Here is a 23700-nt window from a genome sequence, read left to right on the forward strand (position 1 = left end):
CTGCCATGAGAGAGACTCACTCAACCGAGCGAAATAATGGGAAACCAGGTACATATTACAACATATAACATGGATTATTTCATACAGTGGAACACAAAGTATGAAACCGCACATAAATAGCCCTACCTGTTTATGACAGCGTAAACTGGGTCCAGCTGATAAAAGGCACACAAAGCACCTTTTCCACCCTTCCTCTCCCCACCCAAACCAAACGCGTAATAAACCCTCTTCATTACACAGTCCAGAAGAATGACAACAGACACACGCAATGCCATGCATGCCTTCTCATATCATTTCAACAATTACCACGTTTATATGTGATCACAATGACTCCCATCGTAGACAAAGTGCTTTTGACAGCAGCAGCAGTAACTAACCTGCAATGGGGAGTATTAGAGACTGGTCTGGAGCTCTGGACTGTTCCATTAATGATTGGCGGGAAGGGTTGGGGGTGGATTGTAGGCGGAGATGTCTGTGTTTGTGCCGAGAGCATGTGGTGATTAGGAGAGTGGAAGAGGGAAAGTAAATATTGGGCATTCCTCCAGCCTGAGACACGTCCTGCTGTGTGGGTGGAATTAGAAAGTGGCTGGGCCACGACCTTAACTCAATCTGACTCCCTCCTCTGAAAGATCTGCCTTTTAGCGCTGTCCAATGCCACCTCTTGTGACTCCGTTTCATCTCTGGAAACCTGGCTGAAGGCAGGGATGGTGCTAGTGCTTCCCTCCTATTGTTCCACACTAGAGTGTTCATACACACGCAAACCTGGCTGAATGCATCTATCGGTTTGAAGAGAGGAGGTTTGAAGTATTGTTGGGTAGAGAAGTACATTTTTTTGTAAAATGACAAAGACTGATAGAAAGTTTTATTTCATAAAGTGTGCCATACGGTTATACAGACAAACACGTATTTAATAAGGTATGCAAATTGTCAAATTGATTTGTGTCTCATACTGGTTAGAGAATGCATGCAACATTTATTCTCCTGCTACACATACTCTATCAGCATTGCTCTTGTAATTATAAACATTACGGTCATAAGATCACATACTAATAGTAGGGAATGCTACCAGAGTGCTTTCCATCCTCCCACAAAATGGGAATAGCCCATCGAAGTTTGACTAATATTTATGAATCCTTCAAGTGTATTGAATTTATTCGCACGAGCCCACAGAGACCAACAGCAGTTCATTTAATCACACAATAAAACACTATCAATCTCTTCAAGGAGGAACTCTGAGGGAGGCAAAGGACCACACCGATGGTGTGCCGGGTATTCGGTGGCAGTGCCAGGGTCCGTGCTGATTCCATTGCCACATGTATTCCACGCTCTCCATTCTTGGCTGGAGGGGTGCCATGGCTCCCTCACGGCTTCTAACTAGCTGTACTCTCTGTCCGTACCTCTTTACCCTCCAAACGAGCCCAACCTTTTCACCCTTGCCAAATCTATGTTTACCCTCTGCAGATCATCTATTACCATCTGCCCAGATCGGTCATTAAAACACCCTCCATATTGAATCTGGTGTCCAGCTGCTATTCTAACTACATTGTGGTAGCATACACTACAGCTAATAGGAACGGCAATGGGGTCACTCATCGTGCCTGAAGCCAAACAGAGCCTCTATTAGCCCACCAGTCGCTATCCATTCCCTATTCAATAGATGATGATGATGACCACAACACCTGGCCCGGTTACATAAGACTAAATGTATTGTTTTCAGACTAATGCTTCCCTGTTTAAAAAGAAGAACAACAGTGTGTCAGGCCCAGGGTTGGGTTGGGCTTCACGCCAGCCTCCGACACGTAAGTCTCTAATCTGAGGGGTTGGGGAATCCCTCTCAGTGTGCAGATGTTCTAGAGGTACAGCCGGTGTTGCCGGTTAGGTCACATGTGGATGGAGTGTTCCACATGGGCCTGGCCACTCTTGAGAATACAAGAGAATCCTACCTCAATTTCAACATGTTAAATCAAGACAGAGAGGCGAGAGTACACCCATTTTGTCATCATTTACTGTGACGGAGGATGTGTGTTGGAAACAGACTCCACATCAATGCATGGCTGTATCTTGTGGGTGTGGTGCTGTAGATTTGGGTTGTGTGTTATTCTTCTTGTCTTACCATCTTGTACTCCTTCCACGTTTTCTGGAAGTCCACGCTGCCATTCTCTCGTCGCTGGATGATCGTCCATCCGCCGCCAGCGATCTCCATGTTACAATGCACCTGTAAACACACACACACACACGGACATTCATTAAGTTCTCAGACCCCCTACAAACACATTCTACGTGGTCCTATCTAACGTTTTAGAGCACATGGTAGGTTAAACTTTCTGTTGTGAACCATCATTCTGAAATACAGCGGGCCTAACTAGATTCCTTCTCATGAATCATCAGGGGGAATTTGAGGTATTTTGAGTCCTCCTCAAGCTTAATAAATGTCTCCTGATCCTCTAACAACTCCCAGGAGGTGATCCCAATCCCAGGCCTGGTGCAGATTAAAGTGGAGGGGGCCAGTGGAGTGGAGTTGGACACATACCAGCGGACACCTGGGTGGAACATGGCCCTTAACCCTGGCCTCTGTCCTGTGTAAGCTGATAACAGGGGTATCTATCTGCTGTGGTGCTCTTTGTTTGAGGAGTGGAGAAGGTCTGGAGGAGGACTCTCACCTCGGCCAAGACCCCAGCTGAACACACAGCGCCCAGTCTGGGTATAATTAAGAGATGTACCCCCCCTGACAGAATTATTCTCAGAAACCAGACACGATGCTTTCTCCTTAATCTCCGCCTCATCGCTCACTCCTCCACCAACCTTCCCCCTCGAACCTCCCTGCCATCTGTCTGAGGTCTGGCAGCACCCTGTTGAGGTGGTGAACACCTGTTTCACCCCCCTCCTTATCCCCCGCCAACCTCTTTTGTACCCTTGCTCTCATCAGGCTACCAATTGTATATTTTGAGCCTTTGATTATTCCTGAAGCACTGAAGCAGCCAATAACTATCATAGCACCCCTCCATTGGCTGCTCTCCAGTGGGTCAATATCTTTGGCTCTCTTGGACAGAGTTGAAGCTTGCTCTAGTAAAAAAAACACACTAAACTCCATTAAACACCCATCAAAGAGTGTTGATAGCTATTGAATGAAATGGTAGCCTTTTTCACATGGCAGTCTCTATATTAAGTTCTGTCTTCCCACCTTTTTGGTCTCCTGGGCATTGATATTTATGGTGTAGACCCCGTTCTTGTGGAAGCCAGCTTGGTACAGATCGGCACAGTCCCGAAACTTCTTCTCTTCGTCCACCCTCTTCGTGCTGTTTGGGACTACTGAGGAAACATGGGACACATATTTGGCCTCACAACTTCAGGCTGTGGAAATTCAGACGGGTACTAGAAAGACTTCAGAAAATAGACAGTGTCGTCTATTGTACTTCTAAGCAAAACAAACATCAGCCGTCTCAGACTTAGCATTTTTAAACTGTCACAGTTAAATTGAGTTTTACTTTCAAAGTATCAACAAGCAACTTCCTTATGCCATCATTTTCAAATGACATATTTAACTGACAGATGTCAATGAGGTCTTTAAAAGCCCTGTGCTCAGCACTTGGCCACTGCTTTCTATCCATTACCAAAATAAACTGTATGACAGCCGAGCTGTCGCTTGACATTTTTTTCTGCAAGTCCACCCATCCATTTGTCAGGTAACCTACATAAGGTGTGTGTCATGCCGTGTGTGTAGGTGGCAGGGAAGTCAGGCGCAGGAAAATCAAACTTGGTATAAATGGAGTAGTTTAATAACGTAAAACAAAACCTCCAAAACCAAAGTACATAATAAAATAAACGTGGGTACAAGAACCCGTCGCGCACCAATCGAATATCACGAGCATAACAACAAACAATCTCTGACAAGGACATGAGGGGAAACAGAGGGTTAAATACACAACATGTAATGAATGGGATTGGAACCAGGTGTGTAGGAAGACAAGACAAAACCAATGGAAAATGAAAAATGGATCAATGATGGCTAGAAGACCGGTGACGTCGACCGCCGAGCACTGACAGAACAAGGAGAGGCATCGACTTCAGTAGAAGTCGTGACAGTACCCCCCCTGACGCGTGGCTCCAGCAGCGCTTCGACACCGGCCTCGGGGACGACCCAGAGGCGCAGGGCGATCCGGATGGAGACGGTGGAACTCTCGCAGCAGGGAAGGAACTAACACGTCCTCCACCGGAACCCAGCATCTCTCCTCCGGACCAAACCCCTCCCAGTCCACGAGGTACTGAAGGCCCCTCGCCCGACGTCTCAAATCCAGGATGAATCGAACGGAGTACGCCGGGGCCCCCTCGATGTCCAGAGGGGGTGGAGAAACCTCCTGCACCTCAGCCTCCTGGAGCGGGCCAGCCACCACTGGCCTGAGGAGAGACACATGGAACGAGGGGTTAATGCGGTAATCGGGGGGAAGCTGTAACCAATAACATACCTTGTTCACTCTCCTCAAGACTTTAACCGGCCCCACAAATGCGGACCCAGCTTCCGGCAGGGCAGGTGGAGGGGCAGGTTTCGGGTCGAGAGCCAGACCCTGCCTCACTGCGGTACAGCGCGCTGAAGGTGGACGTGGGCGGCGTCCCATGTTTCCTCCACGCGCCGGAACCAGTCGTCCACCGCAGGAGCCTCAGTCTGACTGATGCCAAGGAGCCAGAACCGGCTGATACCCCAATACACACTGAACAGGATGGTTAGTGGAGGAGTGGCGGAGCGAGTTCTGGGCCATCTCTGCCCAGGGCACGAACGCCGCCTACTCCCCCGGCCGGTCCTGGCAATAAGACCTCAGAAACCTACCCACATCCTGGTTAACTCTTTCCACCTGCCCGTTACTCTCGGGGTGAAAACCTGAGGTAAGACTGACTGAGACCCCCAGATGTTCCAGACCCTTGACGTGAACTGGGGACCCCGATCAGACACTATATCCTCAGGCACCCCGTAGTGCTGGAAGACGTGTGTAAACAGGGCCTCAGCAGTTTGTAGGGCTGTAGGGAGACCGAGCAAAGGGAGGAGACGACAGGACTTAGAAAAACAATCCACAACGACTAGGGTCGTGGTGTTACCCTGTGAAGGTGGAAGATCGGTCAGGAAATCCACCGACAGGTGCGACCATGGCCCTTGTGGAACGGGTAAGGGTTGTAACTTACCTCTGGGCAGGTGTCTAGGAGCCTTGCACTGGGCACACACTGAGCAGGAGGAAACATAAACCCTCACATCCTTAGCTAAAGTGGGCCACCAGTACCTCCCACTAAGACAGCGCACCGTCCGACCGATCCCAGGATGACCAGAGAGGGTGATGTGTGGGCCCAATAGATCAGCCGGTCGCGGACAGCAGACGGAACGTACAGACGCCCAGCTGGACACTGAGGGGGAACGGGCTCTGCACGTGACACTCGCTCAATGTCCGCGTCCAGCTCCCACACTACTGGCGCCACCAAACAAGAGGCTGGGAGTATGGGTGTGGGATCCATGGACCGCTCCTCTATGTCATACAGCCAGGACAGTGCATCTGCCTTAACGTTCTGGGAGCCTGGTCGGCAGAAAAACATGGCCCACCTTGCCTGGTGAGGATTCATTCTCCTCACCGCCCGGATGTACTCCAGATTACAGTGGTCAGTCCAAATGAGAAAGGGGTGTTTAGCCCCCTCAAGCCAATGTCTCCACGCCTTCAAAGCCTTGACGACAGCCAACAGCTCCCGGTCCCCCAAATCATAGTTTCGCTCCACCGGGCTGAGCTTCTTAGAGAAGAAGGCACAGGGGCGGAGCTTCGGTGGCGTACCCGAGCGCTGAGAGAGCACAGCTCCTATCCCAGCCTCGGATGCGTCCACCTCCACTATGGACGCCAAAGAGGGATCCGGATGGGCCAACACAGGAGCCGAGGTAAACAGAGCATTCAGGTGACTTAAAGCCCCATCCGCCTCAGCCGACCACTGCAAGCGCACCGGGCCCCCCTTCAGCAGTGAGGTAATGGGAGAAGCTACCTGACCAAAACCCCAGATAAACCTCCGGTAGTAGTTGGCAAACCCTAAGAATCGCTGCACCTCCTATACCATGGTGGGAGTCGGCCAATTACGCACGGCTGCAATGCGGTCACTCTCCATCTCCACTCCTGATGTGGAAATGCAATGCACTAGGAAGGAGACGGACTGTTGGAAGAACAGGTATTTCTCAGCCTTGACGTACAGGTCATGCTCCAACAGGCGACCAAGCACTCTGCGCACCAGGGACACATGCTCGGCGCGTGTAGCGGAGTATATCAGAATGTCATTGATATACACCACTACCCCCTGCCCGTGCAGGTCCCTGAAAATCTCGTCTATAAAGGATTGGAAGACTGATGGTGCATTCATCAACCCGTGCGGCATGACGATGTACTCATAATGCCCTGAGGTGGTACTAAATGCCGTCTTCCACTCGTCTCCCTCTCGGATACGCACAAGGTTGTACGCACTCCTGAGATCCAGTTTAGTGAAGAAGCGCGCCCCGTGCATTGACTCAATCACCGTGGCGATAAGAGGTAGCGGGTAACTGTACCTCACCGTGATTTGAATGAGACCTCTATAATCAATGCACGGGCGCAGACCTCCATCCTTCTTCTTCACAAAAAAGAAAATCGAGGAGACGGGTGAAGTGGAGGACCGAATGTACCCCTGGAGCAGGTATTCGGAGACATGTCTCCATAGCCACCGTTTCCGCTTGCAACAGGGGATACACGTGACTCCTGGGAAGTGCAGCGTCTACCATGAGATTTATCGCACAATCCCCCCGTCAATGGGGTGGTAATTGAGTCGCCTTCTTTTTACAGAAGGTGAGAGCCAAATCGGCATATTCTGGGGGAACGCGCACGGTGGAGACCTGGTCTGGACTTTCCACCGTAGTAGCACAAACGGAAAACCCTAAACACCTACCTGAGCACTCTCGCGACCACCCCGTGAGAGCCCTCTGTGGCCAAGAAACAATGGGGTTATGACAAGCTAACCAGGGTAGGCCCAGCACCACGGGATATGCAGGAGAGTCAATAAGGAAAAGACTAATCTTTTCCGTGTGACCCCTCTGCGTCACCATACTCAAAGAAGTGGTGGCCTCCCTGATAAACCCTGAGCCTAATGGCCGACTATCTAAGGCGTGAACGGGGAAAGGCACATCCACAGGTACAATAGGGGTCCCTAAACTATGAGCTAACGCTTTATCAATAAAATTCCCAGCCGCGACTGAATCTACTAGCGCCTTATGCTGGGAACGCAGGGAAAATTCAGGAAAAGTGACAGACACAAATATATGTGCAACAGAGGGCTCTGGGTGAGAATAGTGCCGGCTCACCTGGGGTGACGCCAGAGCGTCCAACCCGGCACCGACCAGCAGTGTGACGTTTGCAGCCACAGATGATGCACGAGCGGGAACCTCCTCCGGTCTCCCTGCGCACCGCCCCTCCCAGCTCCATGGGTATCGGAGAGGGGGTGCGGGAGGATGGAACCACCAGACCCCGATCTGGACGTCCGCGAGCAGCCAGCAGGTTGTCCAGCCGGATGGACATATCCACCAGCTGGTCGAAGGTGAGGGTGGTGTCTCTACAGGCCAGCTCCTGACGGACATCCTCACGCAGACTGCAACGGTAATGGTCGATCAGGGCCCTGTGGTTCCATCCCGCGCCGGCAGCCAGGGTCCTAAACTCCAGGGTAAACTCCTGGGCGATCCTCGTCTCCTGCCTCAGATGGTAGAGGCGCTCACCCACCGCTCTGCCCTCGGGTGGGTGGTCGAAGACTGACCGGAACCGGCGGGTGAACTCCTCAAAATGGTCCAATGCCGCATCTCCCTCTCCACACACGGCGCTGGCCCACTCCAGGGCTTTCCCGGTGAGGCACGAGACGAGGGCGAAACCCTTCTCACGGTCCGATGGAGCTGGGTGGACCGTGGTCAGATAAAAGTTTAATTGGAGGAGGAAACCCTGGCAGTTGGCAGCACTTCCGTCATACCCCTGTGGCATGGAGAGACGGATCCCACTGGGTTCAGGCGGAAAAGGGGCGCTCAGGATAGACCCAGGTTGTGCTGGTGGAGGCACTGGAAGAACTCCCCGTCTCTCCCAGTGGTCCATATTCTGGACAACGCGATCCATGGCGGCGCCCAGATGGTAAAGCTTCCTTTCAACTTCAATTGAGTCTGTCCATTTTGGTTATTTTTCTTGTGTTTGCGTCCACGTGTGCCCATTTGTCTCCATGGGGTGCCTTCAGGGTCCACAGGGAAATGCATAAGGGACCTTTTCAATCCTCAGGGGTCTTATAGGGGCCTTTCTGGTCTGCTTGCGTCCATGTAGGTTCATGAGAGTCCTTTTAGCTCCGTATGCTCCTGGATGCGCTCCTCCACCTCCATGTCCGGGGTACCTTCTCCTGCTAACTTCATATTTTGGTCAGAGATTCTGTCATGCCGTGTCGAATATCGAATATCACGAGCATAACAACAAACAATCTCTGACAAGGACATGAGGGGAAACAGAGGGTTAAATACACAACATGTAATGAATGGGATTGGAACCAGGTGTGTAGGAAGACAAGACAAAACCAATGGAAAATGAAAAATGGATCAATGATGGCTAGAAGACCGCCGAGCACCGCCCAAACAAGGAGAGGCATCGACTTCGGCAGAAGCCGTGACAGTGTGAGTTAGAATATATTGAAAAGAGCTCCATGTTGAAAGGTCATCCAACATAGGTATGCTTTAAGCGATAAAAAGAGATTAAGTCAAATGGGGGGGGGGGGGTATGCTGATGAGAGTATAACGACGTCAATAATCGACTGTTCTTGTCTCAACCAAGACAGCATGCTGTGCAATGCTCAAATCAAAATGTAGCCTGCAGTAACACTGTTTGGAAATTAATTTCAGGTGCTGTATATCTGTATCAGTAAAAATGTGAATGACCTTGATGCTGAGTTTACAGAGTAATATAAATCTATACCCAGTGACTGAGCCTTTTGACGTTTTATACTGGTATGTCATTTATGATCGCAGTATTTAAAGAAATAATGAACTACCTTTAGTTTCATGTCACATATGAGTCATCAAGCATGGGGGGTTTTGTAATATCAAAACTGACAGTGTCCATTTATCATGATTACCATCTTGACATTCCAGAAAACTAATATTTTAGAAAAGTGACACAGAAGCCGAACTACAAGGTCTCTGTGTGGATATCCATATAGCTCATGATAAAATCAGAGGGTGACTGGATGGCTTATTAGCAAGACAAAAGCAGTTTGTCAAGTGGATGGTCTCCCGCCCAGAGAGAGATGGTGTTTGCCTTTGACAGGCCTGTTCAAAGAGGCAGCTGTGTCTATTTCCATCTGTAGATAATTATGGCGGCAATATTTTGAAACCAAGCAAGGGGCTGAGGACAAAATACTACAAGCTATTCATTTCAAGTTCCTGTTATAACAAGTGGTTTATATTTACCCTCCTAGCCCTTGTTATATCGATGGAAATTCCATTTCCCCCCCTCCAAAATGAGGGGGAGCATCTCAGTTTTGGCACCATTGTTTTTACTATTGGGATTGTTTACTTAAAGGGGATGTCACTGGATGGTGAAATGTGTCAGTGATCCTTAGACTCCACTTTGATCCTCCCCTCTCAGCTGAACAGTCAGTGGAGACACAGGATGCCCGTTAGGCGTATTATTTCGGCCATTTTGACAAAGTATTGAGTGTCAGTGACAAGAATATCCTGCTGTGACAGGTTGATGGAGTGGGACCTTGCGCTGCATAGTCTAACACAACAAAAGGCCGTCCCTGTCGTGCCTCAATTTACCTCATACTGGGAGATGGCAGGATGCATTAGAGAGGTGGGAGAGGTCGGTGTCAAAGGGGAACCTTCTGACTCAAAGTCCATCACAGGGAGGACAAATTTCACAATCAACGGCGTGGTCGAAGTCTACCAGAGACTGGGGACTCCCTGCTATAGGAGCGGCACCATTGAACAGCTTTCAGCCTGGCTCTGAAAATATTATTTATGTCCCAATATTTATTTACAGACAAATATTTTGTGGTTCAGTGGGGACTCGTATTCAGTGGGGGGTTCATGTGAAAAGAACAGCAGGGCTGGGGTGTTTGCATAAATCAGTACCCTTGCCAAATGAGCCCAAATGGACCCAGAGAGGCTGAGACGCAGAGCTAAAGGACTCTCATGAACCTACATGGATGCAAGAAGACCCGAGAGGCCCCTCAAAGACCCCTGAGGATTGAAATGGTCCCTTATGCATTTCCCTGTGGACCCTGAAGGCACCCCATGGAGTCAAATGGACACACATGGACACAAACACAAGAAAAGGAACCAAAATGAACAGACTCAATTGAATTTGAAAGGATGTTAAAAATAAAATGAAATTGACTCAAACCCACAAACAAAGATCTGAGTGAAAGACAAGCAAACCCAAATAGGGTCAATATAAGTCTGGGATAGATGGTGCAATTACACACCTTATGGATATTCTCTCTATCTCCTCCAGAGTATCTTTGCAGCGTCAGGTGTCACATCAAGACAAATGAGTATGCTTAAAACATGAGTAAAGTTCAATCATAAAAGGCCTTAATAGAAGCCACCTGATGATTTACTCTCACCATAAATGCCATTTTGAAGCAATGCATAGAACTCTGAGCTAAATGCATGGAATTAAAATAAGATCCTACTCCCTCCAGACATGGCTATCCCAGCTATAAAAATGATTGATGCCTTTCATTAGATGGGATAACAGAATACTGTGAAAGAAAATCATATTTAGCGGCCAGAGATTTTAAAAAGTGTTCCAACACTGAGGTCAATTACCATTAATAACGGTCCTTGGCTCATTGCACTATAATAAGGTTTTGGTAATAATCACGACCCAAACCTGAGCTCAGTGGCATCTGGCCACATCAAAGATGATTGAACTAGTACAAAAGTTGAAAAGGCATTGAAAATGTAAATAAAGTATAAATAAACGAGAAGTACGTTTCTGGACAAACTTCAGTAACAATGTTTATGGCATTTTAGAATCTGAACTCCCTTTTTAAACTGTTCCACATAGTAAGTGTCAATGATGATTTGAATCCGAGCATTAAAGGAAATTCTAGGGCTCAGTTTTCAAAACAGAGCTTAATTCGAGTAGACGCCATCCAATGGCACAAAAAGCTGACCCTCCCCGAACAAAAACACAAATCCGTTTGGTAAACAAACAAATCCTCCCCCGAAAATCCTCCCTTCTAACTGAGCTTCATCGCATCTAGATTTAGACACTGTTTGGGAACGGGAGTGTTGCAACAGGCAATCAGTTGAGCTCTACCTACCCCTTTACCTCCACTGGACAGGACCTCCCCTAGGAACCATTATAGGTTGAATTATTCGGCAGGGGTGAATCGGGTGACCCCAGTGCCTGGTTGGCCCTCATCGCCACCGTGAAGGAGGAACGGACCAACCACAGAGCCAAGACGTCAATGTTCCATTTCATTCTCCTCTCGCTAAAGCAGCCACCAATCCCGGCGGAAGTGCTGGATGCCCGTGTGACCCCAGAAACACCCTGAGCTGACAGGGAGATAACATGGCTGACTACGTGACAAAGTGGAACATGACAGACTACTTGCCAGGTCAGTTAGTGATTTATTTTTCAGTTGGTGACTTGTTTTTCAGTTAGCGACTTGTTTTAGCTACTTAGTAAACCCTAATGACATATTTGGGTCACAACATGGCACGTCACAGTGATTGGTTAATATGAGCCAATCAGTCGAGAGCTTTAATGACACTCAAAGGACCTCCTGCCATAAAATGTTCCTACTGTCAGAGCTATGAAAAGAGGCCGCTGGTAATCCATTTTGCACGGAACATTAAAGCTATGAAGTAGAACAGCATGATTAATACAAAGCACGTCTTAACCCTGTCCTACACATATCCACTCACCATGGCTCAGATATCCATTCATGCCTGCTCATTTCCTGTTGGATGGGTGAACAGCCACAGGAAACAGTGTGGGGTCTAGGCCGTCACAGCAGGAAGTAGCGAACATGAACAGGGTGCAAGGTTTCTCTCTACACAACTCCACCAATCCCAGAACACACTTTTACTTGAAATCTCCTGTGACTGAATGTGACGGAGGGCAGACTTGGATTCAAGTGGGTTTTGCTGTTGTGTTGGTAATGAGTTCACTGCATTGACTAAACCTGAGGATCGTGTTGCTGACGGGGTCAAACGGTTGGGCGAATCGAAATCCCTGCTCCTCCTAATTATCGCCGTAGGGAGACACAAAGGAAGAAGAGAGTTGATTACTCAAAACGGTGGCTGTTTGACATTTCACTCAAGCGGAAACCACAGCCTAGGCTGTTATGGTGAAGTATGATAAGCCATTACCGTAAAGAGAGCACCACACTGAGTAACGGGCGCTTCTTGAAAAATAATGACCACTGTGGCTTCTCCCTCAAGCAGAGTTTAGAGGACTAGGTATCCCCCTGCCTCCCTGTATGGAACCATGTTTATGGTATTGGCATCATGATATGACCGTACAGTCTGGTCAAAACGTGTATTGTTCTATCGCAATCAAAGGAAGTTGTCAAGAGACTGTCTGAACTAAACTGCTCCAAAGCTACAGGCCTCGGCAATATCCCTGACAGGTTTTAAAGAGATGGTGCTGAGCTTATTGACCCATCTGTCACCCATTTAATCAACATCTGTGAGCAGGATAGAGATCCAATGGATTTGTAACATGCTAGAGTGATCCCTATCCACAAGAACGGCAGCAAAACAGACAAGGGCATCTACAGACCTGTATCTTTTTTTGACTGTGCTGTCTTATGAACAGAGGAATATAGTAGCAATAAAAAATATATACACTGCTCAAAAAAATAAAGGGAACACTTAAACAACACAATGTAACTCCAAGTCAATCACACTTCTGTGAAATCAAACTGTCCACTTAGGAAGCAACACTGATTGACAATGAATTTCACATGCTGTTGTGCAAATGGAATAGACAACAGGTGGAAATTATAGGCAATTATCAAGACACCCCCAATAAAGGAGTGGTTCTGCAGGTGGTGACCACAGACCACTTCTCAGTTCCTATGCTTCCTGGCTGATGTTTTGGTCACTTTTGAATGCTGGCGGTGCTTTCACTCTAGTGGTAGCATGAGACGGAGTCTACAACCCACACAAGTGGCTCAGGTAGTGCAGCTCATCCAGGATGGCATATCAATGCGAGCTGTGGCAAGAAGGTTTGCTGTGTCTGTCAGCGTAGTGTCCAGAGCATGGAGGCACTACCAGGAGACAGGCCAGTACATCAGGAGACGTGGAGGAGGCCGTAGGAGGGCAACAACCCAGCAGCAGGACCGCTACCTCCGCCTTTGTGCAAGGAGGAGCAGGAGGAGCACTGCCAGAGCCCTGCAAAATGACCTCCAGCAGGCCACAAATGTGCATGTGTCTGCTCAAACGGTCAGAAACAGACTCCATGAGGGTGGTATGAGGGCCCGACGTCCACAGGTGGGGGTTGTGCTTACAGCCCAACACCGTGCAGGACGTTTGGCATTTGCCAGAGAACACCAAGACTGGCAAATTCGCCACAGGTGCCCTGTGTTCTTCACAGATGAAAGCAGGTTCACACTGAGCACGTGACAGACGTGACAGAGTCTGGAGACGCCGTGGAGAACGTTCTGCTGCCTGCAACATCCTCCAGCATGACCGGTTTGGCGGTGGGTCAGTCATGGTGTGGGGTTGCATTTCTAAGCCCTCCATGTGCTCGCCAGAGGTAGCCTGACTGCCATTAGGTACCGAGATGAGCTCCTCAGACCCCTTGTGAGACCATATGCTGGTGCAGTTGGCCCTGGGTTCCTCCTAATGCAAGACAATGCTAGACCTCATGTGGCTGGAGTGTGTCAGCAGTTCCTGCAAGAGGAAGGCATTGATGCTATGGACTGGCCCGCCCATTCCCCAGACCTGAATCCAATTGAGCACATCTGGGACATCATGTCTCGCTCCATCCACCAACGCCACGTTGCACCACAGACTGTCCAGGAGTTGGCGGATGCTTTAGTCCAGGTCTGGGAGGAGATCCCTCAGGAGACCATCCGCCACCTCATCAGGAGCATTCCCAGGCATTGTAGGGAGGTCATACAGGCACGTGGAGGCCACAAACACTACTGAGCCTCATTTTGACTTGTTTTAAGGACATTACATCAAAGTTGGATCAGCCTGTAGTGTGGTTTTCCACTTTAATTTTGAGAGTGACTCAAAATCCAGACCTCCATGGGTTGATAAATTGGATTTCCATTGATTATTTTTCTGTGATTTTGTTGTCAGCACATTCAACTATGTAAAGAAAAAAGTATTTAATAAGATTATTTCATTCATTCAGATCTAGGATGTGTTATTTTAGTGTTCCCTTTATTTTTTTGAGCAGTGTATATACGAACTATAGTCTGGTTTTAGAAAGTCCAACTCCACTGACACGTGTATTGCTTTTAACTGACTTTATCAGGAAAGAAGTTGACAAGGGACATTTCTGTGGAATGGTTACGCTGGATCTGCAGAAGGGGTTTGACACGGCTGATCATAGTATCATGCTCTACAAGTTAAAATGGTGGATGTGGTGGACGTTAATGGAAAACATTCTAGGCCGAAGGTGATTGGCTGTGGGGTCCTGCAGGGGAGCAACCATGGCCCACTTATCTTCCTATGAAATTATGATATGAAATGAACATGTTCTCGTAATTTGTTTTTGTATGCGGATGACTCTGCTCTACTGGTGTCCCATAAGAACAAATTGTCAGTCGAAGAGATCCTTCGTGCAGTGTTATCCAATATCAGTAAATGGCTTTCAGATAACAAACTTTCTCTGCATCTTGCAATAATAGAATCCATCTTATTTGGTTCCAGACTAAAGCTTGCCAGGTCCCCTGGTTTTAGTGTCAAAGTGGACAACTCAGTGGTTACACTATGAAACTCTGTCAGCTACCTTGGTTGTGAATTGGATAGTCACCTGACTGGTGAGACTATGGCCATAAAGGTTTTAACAAAGATAAACCAAAATATATCTTGATAGTGACACCCTAAAGGTGCACAGGTGCACTAGTTCAGTGTTGATTATGCGTGCACATCATGGTTCACCAGCATCCCTAAACATGAATACGCTACAGACCAGCCAAAACAAGCCGGTGAGAGTTGTACTTAAACTCCCCATCGTACTCATCTGGAGGTTGAGCACTTTAATCAGCTTGGCTGACTATCTGTAGAGAACAGGATCATGTTAATTCAACATGGTCTGGTCCATAGAATTATTACTGACTCAGGCCCCAGGAACCTATCAAATTATTTTACTTATATTAGGAATGTCCAACAATACAACACCAGAGACTGATTTTGCCTGTTTTAAATTTAAGAGTCTATCCGGTAAGAACACGTTTTTATATACCGGCGCTTTCGAGTGGAACAAACTACCACAGCAACTCAACGCCATGCCAACCATAACTTAATTTAAAAAGAATGTCAAAAGCTGGCTAATGATCGAGCAATATAAAACATTTTCTTCTTCATATCTGTATGTAATGCTCTAGGCCAGAGGTACTCTTACCCTACGAGGTCCGGAGCCTGCTGGTTTTCTATTCTACCTGCTAATTAATTACACCCACCTGGTGTCCCAGGTCTAAATCAGTCCCTGATTAGAGGGGAACAATGAAAAAATGCAGAGGAATTGGCTTCGAGGTCTAGAGTTGAGTTTGAGGGCAATTAATTGCACCCACCTGGTGTCTCAGGTCTAAATCAGTCCCTGATTAGAGGGGAACAATGAAAAAACGCAGAGGAACTGGCTTCGAGGTCTGGGTTAAGTTTGAGGGCAATGTCGTCCTGTCCTTTATTTTGTTATGTGTTATCAAATCAAATTGTATTAGTCACATGCGCCGAATACAACAGGTATAGATAGACCTTACAGTGAAATGCTTACTAACGAGCCCCTAACCAACAGTGCAGTGCTGGGGGCACGTAAAATGTCTGCCATCTTCTCTGGCGCCATGTTATATGTGTAACCAAAGTATACCTAGTACTTTGTGTAGTTTTTTTGTGTTATCCACATGTGTGGTTGCATTCAAATCAAATCAAATGTATTTATATAGCCCTTCTTACATCAGCTGATATCTCAAAGTGCTGTACAGAAACCCAGCCTAAAACCCCAAACAGCAAGCAATGCAGGTGTCGAAGCACTGTGTTTTAAGCTGTCAAATAAATCTATCTACAACACATATGCATGCATTTCACTGTTGTCCTCAGGGTCGAGCCCCCAACTAGGCATCTTCTTGAAAGAGAATACAGTATCATGTCTGGCAACACGAGACCTTTAGCTACTTACCTCCGTCTTTGTTGCAGAGGCTGATGAGGTTGTGCACGGTGTCCATCATCTCCTGCTGCAGCCTCTGCATGGCGGTGCTGTTGCCCGTCGCCCTGGTCAGCTGGGTCTCCAGCTCACGGATCACTCCACTCTGCTTCGCCACCAGGGCCTGCAGGCTGCCCTTCTCCTCCCGCAGCATCTCCAACTCCTCCTGGTGACGAGACTCCATCTCCTGCATCTTCTGCTCCAGGAACCTTGGGAGTCAGAAGACCCGGCATAGGAATGTTAGTTATGCATATAGCTTTAGTTTATAGAGAACTGTAATCTAAAGCTATAACTAATTTTTCTTTATCGGATTAGTCCTCTATTCGTAATATGGTGCTTACATGGTTGTATGGAACTTACATAATAGTTCCCAAATAAATACTGGTATTTCTTTGTGATTGTCAAAAACAGTGGAATTCCATCACTTCGTGTTACTTTCCACATGCCTCCTTTTGACAGATCAAGCAAGTGAATTGTCATTCTAAATCCGCTGCAGCATATCCCCTTCTCCCTTCCCCAAAACATGTTCTGAATTGTAACAGTGGTAACATGTGGAATGGGAACCCAACTACAGTGCACTTGGAAAGTACTGACCCATTAACTTTTTCCACATTTTGTTACGTTACTGGATTATATAAAACATGTTTCCTCATCAATCTACACACAATACCCCATAATGACAAAGTGAAAACAGGTTTTTTGAAATTTTTGCAAATAAAAATAAAAACAGAAATACCTTATTTACATAAGGATTCAGACCCTTTACTCGGAGACTCAAAATTGAGCTCAGGTGCATCTTGTTTCCATTGATCATCCTTGAGATGTTTCTACATCTTGATTGGAGTCCACCTGTGGTAAATTCATTTGATTGGACATGATTTGGAAAGGCACACACCTGTTTACTTAAGGTCCCACATTTGACAGTGCATTTCAGAGCAAAAACCAAGCCATGAGGTCGAAGGAATTGTCCGTAGTGCTTCGAGACAGGATTGTGTCGAGGCACAGAACTGGGGCCGCCAGGCCAAACTGAGCAATTGGGGGAGAAGGGCCTTGGTCAGGGAGGTGACCAAGAACCTGATGGTCACTCTACCAGAGCTCCAGAGTTCCTCTGTCGAGATGGAAGAAACTTCCAGAAGGACAACGATCTCTGCAGCACTCCACCAATCAGGCCTTTATGATAGAGTGGTCAGACGGAAGCCCCTCCTCAGTAAAAGGCGCACATGACAGCCCGCTTGGAGTTTGCCAAAAGGCACCTAAAGGAATCTCAGCCCATGAGAGATAAGATTCTCTGGTCTGATGAAACCAAGACTGAACTCTTCGCCTGAATGCCAAGTGTCACGTCTGGAGGAAACCAGACACCACTCATCACCTGGCCAATACCATCCCTACAGTGAAGCATAGTGGTGGCAGCATCATGCTGTGGGGATGTTTTTCAGCGGCAGGGACAGGCAGACTTGTCAGGATCAAGGGAAAGATGAACGGAGCAAAGTACTGAGAGATCCTTGAAGAAAACCTGCTCCAGAGTGCCCAGGACCTCAGACTGTAGTGAATGTTTACCTTCCAACAGGACAACGACCCTAAGCACACAGCCAAGACAACGCAGGAGTGGCTTCGGGACAGCCAGAGCCCAGACTTGAACCCGATCTAACATCTCTGGAGAGACCTGAAAATAGCTGTGCAGCGACGCTCCACATCAAACCTGACAGAGCTTGAGAGGATCTGCAGAGAAGAATGGGAGAAGCTCCTCAAATACAGGTGTGCCAAGCTTGTAGCGTCACACCCAAAAAGACTAGAGGCTGTAATCGCTCCCAAAGGTGGTCCAACAAAGTACTGAGTAAAGGGTCTGATTACTTATGTAAATGTGATATTTCAGTTTATTTAAATTTTTCTACATTTGCAAACATTTCTAAAAACCTGTTTTTGCTTTGTCATTATGGGGTATTGTGTGTAGATTGATGAGTGGGAAAAACAATTTAATCAATTTTATTATAAGGCTGTAACGTAACAAAATGTGGAAAAAGTGATGGGGTCTGAATACTTTCCGAATGCATTGTATATATATATTACGCCCAGACTGTCATAGAAATGCAAATGTTTATGTCAGTGGATTCAGTTACCATGGGTTGTATACGGACAATACACATACATACATTTTATCATAGACTATGTAGATTCACGTAAACCTTAACTGTATCCAATGGTCTTCCATTTTATAATTATAATTATTATAATATAGTCTTACGTGGAATTGATTAACAAATTCAGAACTAAATGAAAATGAAATGGTCGGTAATTTCATAATTGCACAAGCGTTTGCAAATTTCTCTCAGTAAAGGAATCCATGTCTATGAACTTTGAGTGCAGCTCTCAAACATAGGGATCAGTATAGGTCGTTTTTTTTCAGAAGGCATATTAATGGAAGAATTCAGTACAGCTGTTGTTACTGTATTTACAGTGAGCACTGGGGACGGGAGGGAGCTTTTAAACGGACAATGAGAGACAGTCCCACTGGACCAATCAACAAACCGGACTCTGAAAAGTCATCCAAAAGCCACATTCGATTGCTCCCATTGCAACATCATTAAAGTGCAACTTTCAAAGAAAAGATTATGTAGGAAAATATAGCCTCATGCAATTCATACTGTTATACATCAGGGGATGGGGTGTCTTATTGCACATTTAGCCAATCTGTGTATGACAGAGTCTCCGAAACAAAGGGCACGATGTCTTTAAATGTGTCACATTGTGTTGTAGGCCGTGTGAGTTTACCCGTTCTTGTCGTGGAGCTTGCTGATCTCATTGGTCTGCACCATGAGCTGCTTCTCCAGCTTGTTGGTGGACAGGGAGTTCTCAAGCAGTTGAATCTCTAGTCTGGAGGTTTGATTCAGAACCTGTCCCAAGACAGAAATAGGTTAGCGGTATCCGGCCTCATAGAGGTGTTCCAGCGAAACAAAATGTAGGTAAGCTATAAATCATCATGTCCTCTTTAGGAAGAGGTAATAAAGTATAGGTTTTGCATAAAGAGAGGTTGTTCTTCTGACACATGGTAATACTCAGTTGCATATATGAAGGCAGTGATTTCCCTTAGTGCACCTTTCTTTTTTTCACACATCAGCAAAAATCAACCCCCACAAGTGCTACTCTTGTTCTCTTCCTTCTAAAGCTACCCCAGATATCAAGAGACGTTGAAAACTTAAACATACATACAGTATGCTTACTGTATCACATAAAGAGAGCGTCATCCATATTTTCTTTGGCCAGTTCCCCCGTTGCCTTTTTGGGGTGGTTTAATGTGGAATAGCTGAGTCAATGGTGCATGAGATGGATCCCAATGGGAGTGCGATAAGGTTGGGAGGGATATATTACCTGCGTCTCCACATCCGTTAGCTTGCGCGTCTGCTCGGCCGTCTTGGATAGGAGGTTGGTGCCCATCTCCAACATGGCGGCCGTGTGGTTGTGAACGGCACTCTGCTGCAGCTGGGCCATCTCTGTCTTCATGCTCTCCTTGATGTAGTTCTCAATCTGAAACACCCAACGTATAGAGATCATTTGTGAGAGGATGGATGAGACACAGAGCATGAAACAGACTATAACAGATGGCCAGTAACTGGGGTAGGTTGAAAAAAACACAAGCAGCAGAGGATTAACAGACGCTACAAATCATACAGACACCACAAATTAGAGATTCGGTTGAAAACAGTGACAATTGAGAGACGGGTCATAACAATCAACGGTACGACACTTGAACATGGGAGTTGTTCGACACGGACACATTCAAGACGTGAAAACAGGTAACACTCGTAAGAAATGACACATCAGCATTCAATTACTCTATAGTCGAAAGAAAGAACATGCATGACAAATGGATACCCTCGACATTGATCACGATAAAAATGTAATATGTTCTGTTATCATTGTAATATTCCCTCATGTGGACATTTCAAAGGCTTTCTTATCAGCATCTCTATGTCATACAGTAGATCAACTGAGTTGATTGTGTCTTTCCACCACATAATGTGAACAAAAAACCCCCAGTGAAGAATGAGCTTCAGAATATAGGTGGATCCAGATGTAGGTCATTAGCTAAGGAAGGAAGAGACAGAGATGGCCCGATACTCACTGGTGCTAATCTTGAAAGCACTCTTTCATCCCTTATCTCGAAAAGTGAACGGATGACAAGGCCGAGGCAGTGTCTGAATAGATTGTTCACGCAAATTAACCATCAGCATCGGTTCATGCACACGCTGTGAAGTTCGGCCCGTCACATGAGTAATCTACTCAAACATCAATCTGACATTAGCCCTTCTGAGCTCACTCTCTACTAGGGCAATTTCAGGAACGCATCAACCAGTACCAAACATTAGTTTTGAATGCCCTTAGCAACTATTCCTGGCGCAGAGGCACCTTGTTGAACGAATAGAACAGCACACATGGAGACGTCACCAGTCAAGCTCCACTACTCAGTGGAGTGTGAAGGAAAATATTTTGCTGCGAGATGCTTCAAGAAACCATTTGTGACGTCACTCCATTTTTCCATCCCTCTGAAAGTACAGATCGCTCGTAATTGTCACGTTAGCAATGATATCCGGTGATACCCTATGACAACATGGTTGAAGGAGCCTTACATGTGGGGCCCCCAGGGACCTGGCTTGCACTATGACTGAGTGACTCACAGTCCGATCATAGATAGCACAGGCTCTGGGACAGGCAAGTCTTTCATGCTCATGCCAGGACCTTATGTTAGATTTCAGTGGAAGAATGATGGGGTTGTTGTTTATCACGCCCATTATAGCTAGGGTATGAGTGTTAGTTTAACCTTTAAAGACTCTGGAAGTTTGAACTTTAAAGACTGTAAAGTCTTAAAGTGGTAATCAGCAGTTGCTACAGTGTCACGTCCTGACCAGTAAAGGGGTTATTTGTTATTATAGTTTGGTCAGGACGTGGCAGGGGGTGTTTGTTTTATGTGGTTCGGGGTTTGTTGGTATATGTGTTTATGTAGAGGGGTGTTTGTTTAGAGTAGTCCGGGGTTTTTGGTTATGTTCTATGTTGTGTATTTCTATGTTAAATCTAGGGTGTTTAGTTCTATGTTTAGTTAATTGGGATTGGCCTTCAATTGGAGGCAGCTGTTCCTCGTTGCCTCTGATTGAAGGTCCTATGTATAGGGGTGTGTTTGTTATGGGAAGTGTGGGAGGTTGTTGTTGCATAGCTGTTTGTGTAGCCTGCAATACTGTTCGTTCGATCGTTTTCTTTGTTCAGTGTTAAATAAAGTCACTATGAGCACTCAACCCGCTGCGCCTTGGTCCACTACGTACGACGACCGTTACATACAGTATATACATTTTTGAACTCTTTAATGATATGTACCCATTAATTCTTGAAGATTATAACTTATAAAATGCCCAATCAGAACCGGAAAGCTTGTTCTATGCCAATGTTTGTCAACAAAGTAAATGTAGACAAACACCATATATAGCCTCAAAACATGGTTAAAACTATATTTTTGATATCATGAATGGTCAGTCCTTGCATCCATTGCTCTGTATATGAATTTGCGAGTGGTTACATTTGTCCAGCCCCATCCCTCAGCTTTTAACTGAAACAGGGCTGGGGAAAACGCTTTGTTATTGTTTCAACTGCAGATTGCCACTTTAAACGATTATTATGTGTGTGTTCCATTACAGTTGTATTTAGGGTCATGTGCACAAAACTGACATATTTTTAATCCCACGGTTGTAAAAAAACTAATGGTTTGCAGAGGAACAAAAAAGGGAATGAATTGCAAAGTCAATCCCATGACAAAATAGAGACAAAATGGAGAAGATGTATTTGGTTTAGACACTAATTCTGACCAAACTCTTCCTAAAGCTAAAGAACATACATATATTTGGCTGAACCTGCATCAGTAGAGTTAGAAGACCAAGGTCATTAGAGCTAGGAGAGTGAAGTCACTTTAATGTGTTTAACATATTCAAAAGATTGGCACTTACAAAAAATGGGAAACACTCAACTGTCATATTGCTTGCCTATATAAAGAATGGATTTCAACATTTCGATCAACCCGAGAGTGAACAGACAATAACACAGACAGAGCATAGACAGTTCCTTTCAATTCTACAACTGTGACAGCGTTCTACCCAGCAGCCATCAGCAAATCTCTGTCACTTGGAATCAGTGTTTCGGTGTAATATCCCTGTCTTGGCATTGATAGAAAAGCTAAGCATAGCATTGTTTCAGGCCCGCTTTCAGATACAATAGAGCTCCTTTGGTGGTGAAGTACAGCAGACTAAGTTTCACCTCATACAAAACCTCCAACCTCCGTTCAAGGAGTTTTGAAGGAACATGAATAGTCTGGAACCCACACAGTTAGGAACACCAATATTAGAACGGATTGAACTGGCTAATAAACAGTCTGAATCGATAACCTCAGGCTCATTGCGCAACTTAGAATTCAAGTATTTATCTTTGGAGACCTGTGCCTTTAGTGGTGATATACTGTAGTACTCTCCAATGCTTCAATGCAGCATGTACTCTTTATATCAGTTTGCCAATCCGTTAATACCAGCCTGTGTAAATGTTGCCTGATATGCTTTGCTTGCACCTAGCGTAAGTCACCTTGGAAGGTCCACGTTGGAAGTGACACCGGCAGCCCTTCAGAAACTTAAAACTCAGAGCTCGTCGCTCACAGCCAGTCTCCCAGGGAATGTGCTTGACTCACGAATCAATCTGGCGAGGGTCATAAACGGAAAGTACCAAGGAGAAACAAGATTACACAAACACGCCCCATCATGTAAAAATACCACTTAGGAAGCAGTAAAATAGTCCAATGTGGGTGTCAAGTTATTTGGCTGTTCATCGCCCAACGCAAACTGACTAAACTTTTCCAGACAGTGAACAGCACAGGATTAGAAAGCAGGATAAAGCAAATAGTATCTTTCATTGCCAGTGGTAGAAAGTGAGTAGAGAGGCACACACTTGTCGGGAATTGGGAAAGCGATGATGAAATAAGTAAAAGTGCATGATATGTAGGCGGAGCTGGCCAAATGCCAAAGTCTGATTCTCCTTGACATCTGACCAGACAAGAAACACAAGTTAGCCTAAAAATGCACTCAGATTCAGCAATGTAATTCAAATAGAAACTACTCAAAGAAACCCACCGTGCTCCATCTAAATGCAACATACAAATAGCTGTTGGCCAATTAATCATTCTGATTCTTTAATAGAAATTCACATTTGATAGAGAGGAATCTGGGCTATTATCCGAGTCAGGGGAACCATGTTTGGGACCGGTACAACTTGGCTTAGTAGC

The 23700-nt window shown here is 46.2% G+C and overlaps 1 protein-coding gene across 2 annotated transcripts in view; it reads right to left on the bottom strand.

Moving 5' to 3' along the window:
* The window catches only part of LOC106570047 (angiopoietin-1), a 73185-nt gene that overhangs the window by 23498 nt on the left and 25987 nt on the right, over positions 1–23700 (bottom strand). The window contains exons 2-6 of one of the 2 annotated variants that reach the window (XM_014141976.2): positions 19761–19916; positions 19164–19285; positions 16371–16603; positions 3182–3306; positions 2114–2215 (exon numbers count right to left, since the gene is read on the bottom strand). In XM_014141976.2, coding sequence (XP_013997451.1) covers positions 2114–2215; positions 3182–3306; positions 16371–16603; positions 19164–19285; positions 19761–19916 — 738 coding nt within the window. Of the gene's footprint in view, positions 1–2113; positions 2216–3181; positions 3310–16370; positions 16604–19163; positions 19286–19760; positions 19917–23700 lie in introns of both variants that reach the window. The other variant, XM_014141975.2, reaches the window with a different exon arrangement.

This window comes from Salmo salar, chromosome ssa14 (assembly GCF_905237065.1).
Source record: "Salmo salar chromosome ssa14, Ssal_v3.1, whole genome shotgun sequence".
NCBI lineage: Eukaryota > Metazoa > Chordata > Actinopteri > Salmoniformes > Salmonidae > Salmo > Salmo salar.